Below are 10,208 nucleotides of genomic sequence, written 5' to 3'. Positions count from 1 at the left end.
CCTGTGTGCAAGTTGCACATGTGAAAGATCCCTTGATTCGAATCGATAAGAGTAGGCTTCGGCTGCCACTCGGGCAAAATTCAAAATTAATTCCTGCCAAACTAAAAATATTCAATGTGTCCCACGCACTCATATAACCTTATGCAGTTGAGAGCGCCATAAAATACTTACCAAAACAATCAAACAACATAACTCAAACTGAATTTTCAGAAGAGGAGGCTGGTGTAATCTATACCTACCCACACTTCTTACACAAACATGCGCGCACTTACACACACACACAAGTCCTGATTACATGATGTGATGACGTTGTTATGCTGGTAAGTGAGACCACAGGCAGCGCCAGTGAGCCAATGCTCGGTCACACGGCAGTAACGTTACACACAATGGTGGAGACTTTTCCTCCAAGACAGGAGAGACTCTGAAGAGGGGTGACTCTTCACAACATGATGTTAACTGAGCTCCGCTGTTCATCATTGTTCATAGTGTATTTTTCGTATTGGTAGGTGTTACAAGGAGATAAACAAGTGAAGAGGGATGCACACACACTGGAATTACAGGTCAATCTTAGGTGTTCACCCTATGATTCTGAATCATTAACAATTTCTTTTGTCAGATAGTTTATTGCACTAAAGGTTGCTGTTAGAGGAAAGGTTAATGTTATAAAGGGGCAATTTATGTTGGAAAATTTTATTACATAAGCTTTTTGGTTGCTGTTAGCCAGAGGTCGCTCTTATTTAGGCTGCTGTTAAGTGGACACCATGCCATGCCACGTGAACAAATCTGGCTGCTCCAATCATTGTTCATTGTTTCAGGAAGCAACATCCCTGCATTCCGGACATGTCCACTGATGCCCTGTTGCTCTCTCCAAAATGTCGCCAAGGTTCTTTACACTGATTGTGCCAGTGCATATCTGGTTGAACGTTCTTCTGTTTTTTCCTGCAAGGATGCCAGATTTTCCACTTCCTTTTTGTTTTCCCAAAAGCAAAAGCATCTGTCTGTCAGGGCCGACCTGAGCTGAGAGGGCAGAGGGATACAACATCTCAGCAGAAAGACTGAGATACTTCATAAAAATTGCTCCATTCTAGGCTTGGGAATCAAACTCTCGTCTTGTGCATGAGAAAGCAAAGCACCTGATGGCAACACAACAGACTTCGGTTTACAATGATTCTACATTTCCAGGACGGATATGACGGTGAAAGTTATTGATGGAGAAGAGTCATGCTTTTCCAGACACAAACTGCTAAGACAAAACACAGGGCAGTTTGCTGCCCCAACCCAAGGAGATTAAAGTTCTTAACTCCTTGCCCCAACCCAATCTTCTTCAGTATGGTAATCTCAGCGTGCTGATTGACACTGACTTTTCATCATTATTGAATACATGGATGTACCGTTCCGCAGTCAAGTGTCTGATCAATCGTTACTACTAAAATCCTTGGGTAGATTTTTATACTTTACTATGGTTTGCATCTAACATATTAGTGACTATTATTATTATTATAATAATTATTATTACGAAAGTGAAAGCTATGTGATCCGAGGTAGTTTAAGCAGTTTAAGGGAAATAACCCAGGAAACATTCTGTGGGAAGGTTTTTTTTTTTAGAGTTATAAAACTTCGATCTTTTTATCAATGGGACATCACTCTCATTACTCTCAACAAAACTCAACTTCTAAATTTTTCCAAAGAATCAAATTATAGCTGCTCTGTTAGGCGATCTTGCAGCATAGTCAAGGCTTAGAAGGTCTAGCATAGGCCTACTACTGACTAATGAATGCTTGAGCAATGAGAATGAGTGTCAGAGGAACATCACTGTCAATTATTATTGTCTATGATCTGCACTGATCGTAAGTTACTGTTCAGCAGCAATATTATAGAGAACAGTAAATTAAACAGTATACAGACCCGGTAACCGGGAACAAAGTCACAAAGTATATAGACCCGGTAGGGGAACTCTTTTGTGATTTCGGGAAGTTTCAGACCTCAGACCCGGTCACAGAATTCTACACTTAGAAGTGTAGAATCCTGTGGACCCGGTAGAAATCTTTTGTGTGTGTGTGTCAGTGTGTGTGTGTGAGAGAGGGGGGGGGGGTGCTAGCAAAAAATGTATATGACATGCCCCAGTTGGCAGGAGGGAACGAGAGAAAGATAGAGTGGAAAATAGGTGGGGACAAAGAAATACAGAAACAAACAAAGAAAAAGAAAAGGCGAGCGGTACACAGAGGAGAGAGAGAGAGAGAGAGGCTGCTTGATTGAAATTATGACATTGTAACTTGTTCTTTTCTTCGGATTGTGATTCCTCCAATTCCAAAACGGAGGAAAAACAATCGTTCATCGAAACGACATCTGCAATCTTCATTTAGATCTAGGTTAGCCGCGAAACTAGATGAAAGATTTATGTCTGTCTGCCTAGATCTAGACCTAGACCATAGATCTAGAAGAACCTAGGTCTACCCTGAGCCAAGAGGGCGCTGAAACTCTCCGAAATCACAAAAGAGTTCCCCTACCGGGTCTGTATACTTTGTGACTTTGTTCCCGGTTACCGGGTCTGTATACACTCCCATTTTTAAAATCTATCTAAACTGGCCCTTCCTGCATTATTATTAGTATGATGAACAGAACAACTAAGTTAAGCTGACCTTGCCACCAAAGATCGTTTAGAGAATCTTTGATGGCACGACGCTTTGATGCGATGTTTTTCCAGGAATACCGGTAATGTGATATGATGAGGTGCTCCGATGATTCTGCTGATCTCTTCTGAACTGCACACATTGTTTATTGCACCCGGGGGAGGGGGGGGGGGGGAGTAATCTTCTGGCATCTTTATGGCCATTTTCGTGCGCTTTATTGTCTTTGCGTTTATAGTGTTTCAATTTCAAGCATCACTACCGGAATTTCGAGATTTTATTTACATACCAGAAACCTTGTAACCAATCAGTAGAGCATTGGCTGCAGTTAGCCGCAAGTGTGATATTTTACCATGCGAAACACATCGGTACTTATAATACGTCAAGCCGCTGACCCAACATGTCGTTCCACTCGCTAGGTATCTCCAAAGATTCTCTACTACATGATCTTTGGTATCTCCACGGCCTTCTAAAAATAGTCTGTGGGTATCCCAGGAGGTGATGACTTCACATTACTAAAATTAGCCACCAATCAGGCAGGTGCATCGTTCTACGTTTAGCTGCATGTGCCTAGATCTAGTAGTGTTGGTACAGGGTATATCTTATAGAGTGAGAGGGAGGACAGGTCGCGGCTGGGATAATAAGTGAAAAATTCAGAAAGCAGGCACAGTAAATCGGGAATGCAATTCAGCTCCAACGGGATACAGGTAGGACCAGAAAATTAATGAGTTAGGTCCTAACCTAGAGTGCCGGAAAAGAGGTCTCTCTTTTTAAAATCTTTATTTAAAAGAAATATATCACGAGAAAGATAACGGGAATTGTAAATGTAGATTTTTCATGACACACTCACAAGATATAATATGCTGCTCCATATTATGAAACTGTTTTTATTCTCTTGTTAGTCTACATCCTCAGATTTTAGAAGCAGCAGATGGCTATTCTTCTTCTGCTCCCTAATTAATTCTCAGTGAATAGGCTCTCAGAGGTTTGTCAAACTACAGAACAGCATCGTCTCTTGTGGTCTCTCTCTGTACATGTTGCTTTTAAACACGGTCTGCTTAAGACCAAAAAAAGCCTGTGTTTAACTTTTCTTACAACAGCATGACATAAAAAAATTTTCTACGATTTTCATGTCAACAAAGCCTTTTCTAAAAATGAAAATTGCTGGTACAAAAGACGCAATTAATTTATGCATACCTACGGCTTTTATTATTTTTTTCATTCCTCTTTCACTTTGCTCTAAGCTCAGCTGTGGATGGGTGACTGTCAAGAGGTGTAGCTGTGCATCAATGATGACTTGTTACAGAATATGGTATGTTTCTAAAGAGATGAAAATTTAAGCAAGAATTGGTTTTGTGTCTGAGGATGCATGATGAGTTTTGTTACTGGAGACCCAGCAAAAAAAAAATTCAAGTACTTATTACTTAAAGTAATGGAAAAGATATTGTTGTTATAATGATGAAAGTTGTGTGTTCAGCTAGTGGTGTTGTTGTTCATTATAATAATAATGCTTCAAAGAGTAGTTTATTCTACGATTGAAGAGAATGTGTACAAGCTGACCATAATTCCAAACTTTAAAAAAAATTGGGCAACCCAGGAGCTCTTTTCTTCTGGCTTATTTCAAATTCCAGAATGAGCTTTAGGTCTTATTTGTTCACTTTTAAAACACATGGGGGCTACCCCGAAAAATGCTGTTTTGAGAATATCGAAGGTAAAGTTTTTGCCCCTTGTTCAGTTTCTTTAAAAGACAAGGACAGTTTTCTTTATTACCAAATAAATGTACACACTAATGAAACCAAACTTCTCCTATAGATAGGGCAATACCCACTTTAGGTATAGGTCAAGATTTCTGGAAACGCTCGAAATCTGGGTTAGCCCGCTTGTCCTTAAAAGCAATCATTTATCTAATTAATTACCTGTAAAAAGTTTCTTGAATATTCTTTTTCTGATCGTAGTATTGAGGATGTTTTGTAAAAACAGTAGAACAAAAAATTTATTAAACATTTTTTATTTTGTTTTTCAGTATGGTCTCGGACTTTTTCTACCCTAACATGGGTGGAGTGGAGAGTCACATTTATCAACTATCTTCATGTCTTTTGGAGAGAGGTCACAACGTTGTCATCGTCACACATTGCTACGGTGACCGCCAGGGCATTCGCTATTTGTCTAATGGGCTAAAGGTATTTCACTCTGAATTTCCTAGCCAGCTATCTTTGAGTTAGTTTGAATCTTTTCTGAGAATTTTTTTGCGAATGTTATTAAGTTTGTAAGTTGTGTGACTTTCAGATCTATTTTCTAGCTTCTTAAAATCAGTTGAGCAGCTGAGTTAGGAGAATGAATTTAATTTACTGTTTTTTCATCATTTGTGTTTAATGCATTTGAAGCTTTATCATCTGAAAGCTTTCTAGAGGTTTATTGTAAAAGCTCTGCCAAAGTCAAGCTTTCTTTCACTTTCTTGATCAGCAAGGTGGAGAGGTGAGCTTTATTTAATGTGTTGAAGATGTCCTGCATTCCCTAAGGCCTTTTTGTTGGGACTAGCTATGAATTTATCTGGATATTTTCAATGCTTTTCAAGTTTTATGCAGTCCTCTTTCTGGATTTCTCTAATGGTAGATTATTCCCATGTGTGATGAGTAGAGGCTGCTGCTGTTTGAAGGTTCTGGCCGTCGCTTTGTGGAAAATCATCGACATTTCCATAAAGATTTGTTGGTAGTCTGGGGCAGGCAATGACTAAGTAAGTATTTGTCTTTGAAGTGTGGATTGTCTGAACTATTTTTTAGTCTTGAAATAAAAAATATCAAAATCCGTTCTGTATGTTTTCTGTTTCCAGGTGTATTACCTGCCCTTCCCACCCTTCTACAATCAGTGTATTCTGCCGACCATCTTTCCATCCTTTCCCCTACTGAGAAATGTTTTTATACGAGAAGGCATACAGATTGTGCATGGACATTCAGTAAGTTTATAAGCAACTTGTTTGGGCTTCTTATGTATACTCTCATTTACAGAAAAATATGAAATATATCAGTGTCAGCGAAATAAAATTTATTTTTCAAAACTGTTTTTTCGTAGCATTTTATTTTTTAACAGAGTATAATTCTGAAGTGGTGTCATCAAATTCAGATCTTATTTTGAAATTAAATGAATGGGTGGAAAAAGGTAGAGAAAAAAATGATTTATTAATTGAGAAATGTTACCTCTCAAAGACATGTGGAAAGACAAATTCTTCTCTTGGCACCTTATTTCAGGCTTTCTCAACTTTGGGCCATGAGGCAATGTTTCATGCTCGAACCATGGGCCTACGCACTGTGTTCACCGATCACTCTTTGTTTGGTTTTGCCGATGCCAGCTCCATCCTGACAAACAAAGTCCTGAACTTTGCCCTGGCAGACTGTACCCACACCATCTGTGTGTCCCACACCTGGTAACTTCTCGCTGTGTACACTGTAGTTCAGTTTTTGTAAGGGTTTGACAGCACTTACGACACAAATAGGTCGTATATGTTTCACAGATTAGAGGAGCTACTACTAACTAGAAAGTAACAAACAAAGAAAAGAAGGAGGAGATATCAGATAAGGAGATAGATGTATGATAGGAAAGAAAGAGCAAACCACATCAGAGCACTTGCCATGGGATGTATGATAGGAAAGAAAGAGCAAACCACATCAGAGCACTTGCCATGGGATGTATGATAGGAAAGAAAGAGCAAACCACATCAGAGCACTTGCCATGGGATGTATGATAGGAAAGAAAGAGCAAACCACATCAGAGCACTTGCCATGGGATGTATGATAGGAAAGAAAGAGCAAACCACATCAGAGCACTTGCCATGGGATGTATGATAGGAAAGAAAGAGCAAACCACATCAGAGCACTTGCCCACCACCCACTTTGTGTACTTTGTGTGTGTGCATAGATGTTATGTTTGTGTACATGTGTTCTGGGTGAGATGTGGATGCATTTTTACGTATGTGTATGGGTGTGGGCTTAGGTGTGTGTGTTTGTGCATGAAAGTAAGTGTACAATTGTATCATGCGAGTATAGCAGTTCCTTCAAATACATGAGTTCTATAATGTTCTATACATGTTCTATAAGTTAAAGAATAAAGAGTTCAGGTAAATAAATTGAAAATAAAAATTCTATTATTTGTTGAATTTGTTTTTTTTCACAAGTTGGTTCTTTATTAGCAAGCTATTGATCTTTCATGATTAACAGTTTCAGGTCTTCTTTACCTCAATGTCTTGTAAAACGAATAAATAATGTCTTATTTGATCCTGTTTGGTGCAAAGTGTGGGCAAAACCAAGTATTTATTTGAACGTTTAAAAAAAATAAAAATTTATATTAAAAAAATAATTTTTTGTTGTTGGTGGAAATTGTGAATTAATCTGAAAGGAAACAGTCACAGCACCTACACCCTGAGGCAAAAAAATGTAAATGCTGATAGAAATCTTTGCTATGTTAGCCCTGGCTGAAAATAAGTTGACAATATCTAACAAAACACAACTATGCAATCTCTCATATTTATTGACTATGGTAGCATACTGCTGTCCTTGTACCTATTAAACATATTTTTTCTTCTTCTCAGCAAGGAAAACACTGTGCTCCGGGCCAACGTTTCACCGTCTTTGGTCTCAGTCATCCCTAACGCTGTGGACCCGACAGTGTTCCAGCCAGATCCAAGCAAACGAGACCCGGACAAAAGTAAGACAACTGTATTATGCACGTCTGATTGTACAAGGAAAGGAGAAGCTGAGTTACAGAACAGTTTGTGGGACATGCTTTGTTAAATACAATGAGAAAATTCAGAACAAGCTCTCAAGAAAGAAGTAGGGAAATAAAATTGGAAAATTAGAAACATTTCCGTAGCATTACTCGTCTTCACACTCTATTAATCAGCAAGCCTGTACAATGCACTGATAGTCATGTATCACCTCGCTTCTGAGATGGGAGAGTGAGGATGCAGGAAGATGTACAAATGGTCATCAGAAATCTGGACATCAACTGGACATGAGAGAAATTTTAAGACTTGAGACTGGACGATGACAGCACATTCTGACCACTGGTAGGTCCTACTTCCTTTCTTTCCTTCTGTTGTTTCTGTCTATCTGTCTTGCTTCTTCCCTGCTCAATATGGCCTTTATTGTGTCAATCTACTTCTCTTTACTCAAACTCAAAACTGACTATTTTGTATATTTGATCCACTTTAATTTTTTCTTCCACCCAGTAACAATTGTGGTGATTAGTCGTCTTGTGTACAGAAAAGGAATGGATCTTCTGGCTGGTCTCATTCCCATTATCTGCTCCAAGTACCCTCAAGTCCAGTTTATTATTGGTATGTTGTGGTTGTACAGTTAATCATTGGTATGTTTTGGTTTTGTCCAGTACATCATTGGTACGTTGTGGTTCACAATAGAAGGCTATGGGCTACTGGGAGTGAACCTCCCTCCCCCCCACCCCTGGGGATTTTTTGCCACCATGATTTTCTGAAAGGGTAGGACCTAGGGACTTCCCCCCCAAAAAGTTTGCACCAAAATGTTGGCAATCTACAGAGTTACGGCCCTTGATTGTCCAGAAATTAAGAAAATACTTGATTTTTATGTTGGGGTTCTTTGTGAAGCAAAAAAATGTGTACTTTCATATGATGTAAAACTCAAATATTATAAAATGATATAAGTGTTGTAAAAACATTTTTTTTTGCTAATTAATTACAAGGTGCAAAGAGGAAAAAAGAAAATTCAAAGGCTGATTTCTAAAAATCTATAGAAATGATTAATTCCATTGCTTCAGATCTCCTATAACCGGGTACAATAGTTTTCTGATAGGTACAGTTTGACTTAAAGTTTGAGGCACAAAATGAGCAGGATTTTGTGCAAAATAAAGCTAGCTGTAGAGGGTTGCTGTTCATTCTTTTGAAAAAAAAAACAACCTGTGTGTCAATGTGTGTGTAGTTCAGGGAAAGAGCCTAATGTGATTTCCCTTCAAACAACATAAAGTGTGTTCTAGTTACAAACCTGTCCTTATAACTTAAGCCTGTTGTTGTTACCAATTCAGAACTTAAGCCCGAGAAATTAGTACAGGTAGTTTTGATTTTCAAGTTTTAAATAAGAATTTTGGGTTTGTAATGAAGTAATATCCGTGTATTTAAGTTAGGACAAGCAGTTATATATATGAATGATTTTCAATTTTTAAGTTTAAGTTTGCTTTTGTAATATACAACAAATGAACAGTGGAATCCTCTTAAATCAAACACAGTAAATCTGAAAACAGGTGATGACGTACATGTGTGTTTGTGTGTGTGTTTGTGTTTAATGTAGTCAAACTCATGTGTCTATATGTCCAGGCGGTGACGGGCCCAAACGTATCATCCTGGAAGAGGTGCGGGAACAGTACCAGCTGCTGGACCGTGTGCTCATGTTGGGGTCGCTGCAGCACAGCCAGATCAGAAACGTAAGGACCTCAGAATGGAGAGTGGAGAGTGGAGGGGACTGCTTCTCTCATACCACCCAGCATTTATCCTGTGATGTTACTTTTTACATACAAGTGAAAGTTGCGTTTTGTGGATGAGTGATTTTGCAAGGCTTGTCTCAGTGTTGATCTACTGTGCATGTTCCCTAATGGTATTACAGTTGAACCTGCTCTAACGGCCACCTGCCCAAGATAATCACCTGTACAAATGGCAACTTCTGATTTCTCACTTGCGTTGTTTTAGTGGGTTTTTTCACTTTAAAATGACGCTGTCCAAGATATCTATCTGTCTAGGACAACCGCTTTTCTCCTCAACAATGGGTGGCTGTCATGGACAATTTGGCCAGTACTTTATTCATAAACGTGAAAGTTGTGCTTTTTAGATGGATTTTTTTTGGTGCAAGACTTTTCTCATTGCTGATCCATGACATCTTCTGTATATAAGAGAAATGGAGTAAATATATTATGGAAATGTTGAGCTTCTGATATGCTTCAAGTGTTGATCATTCAGGAGTGTCCTAAAAAAATTAGTGTTATTTATATTTTTTCTTCATTACAACTGTGTTTTGGGCATGGCATTCTGATCTGTCTTTACTCGCTGGATTTTATCTCCGGGATAAATGTTTGTTACAGCTATTATAGCCTGTCCTTCTGTCTTTGAGCACTCTTGAAAATGTGGATGGTCTGCGGGCTCTCGATTTGGGTGGTTTCTTCTTTCCTGATATCTATCATCCTTATATCTTTCCTCCTTTTTAAAATATCTTACTCTCTAGTAACACCTCAAGTCTTTGGCACTTATATGACCTATTTGTGTTGCAGGTGCTGTAAAAAGCTCACAAGCAAACAAACAATGCTAAACTGTTTCACTATTGATCTATCCTGTCTTGTGGTTGGTTACGTCTTTCTAAAATGTTTTCCTCTCAGTCTTCTTGTAACTTTGTTGAGCATTTTCACGTGGGGAGTGCTCCAAGCACTTAGATAGAGCTACATACTTGTTTGATTACAGGAAATTCCAGGATTGAAAGCACACACACACACACACACACACACACACACACACACACACACACACACACACACACACACACACACACACACACACACACACACACACACTCA

General features: G+C 38.8%; 1 protein-coding gene across 3 annotated transcripts in view; it reads left to right on the top strand.

The window, feature by feature from the left end:
- Positions 1-1,633: 1,633 nt before the first annotated feature.
- Positions 1,634-10,208, top strand: part of LOC101860306 (phosphatidylinositol N-acetylglucosaminyltransferase subunit A) — a gene marked incomplete in the record, with an annotated part of 17,091 nt that continues 8,516 nt past the window's right edge. Inside the window, 8 exon segments of one of the 3 annotated variants that reach the window (XM_013090647.2) lie at positions 1,634-1,847; positions 3,877-3,939; positions 4,651-4,807; positions 5,458-5,580; positions 5,873-6,048; positions 7,210-7,325; positions 7,849-7,956; positions 8,965-9,071. In XM_013090647.2, the coding sequence (XP_012946101.1) occupies positions 3,917-3,939; positions 4,651-4,807; positions 5,458-5,580; positions 5,873-6,048; positions 7,210-7,325; positions 7,849-7,956; positions 8,965-9,071 (810 nt within the window). 3 annotated transcript variants of the gene reach the window in all.

Source organism: Aplysia californica, unplaced genomic scaffold (genome assembly GCF_000002075.1).
Source record: "Aplysia californica isolate F4 #8 unplaced genomic scaffold, AplCal3.0 scaffold01389, whole genome shotgun sequence".
Lineage (NCBI taxonomy): Eukaryota > Metazoa > Mollusca > Gastropoda > Aplysiida > Aplysiidae > Aplysia > Aplysia californica.
Note: the sequence above shows the minus strand (reverse complement) of the source record. Positions and strands in the feature narration are given on the sequence as shown.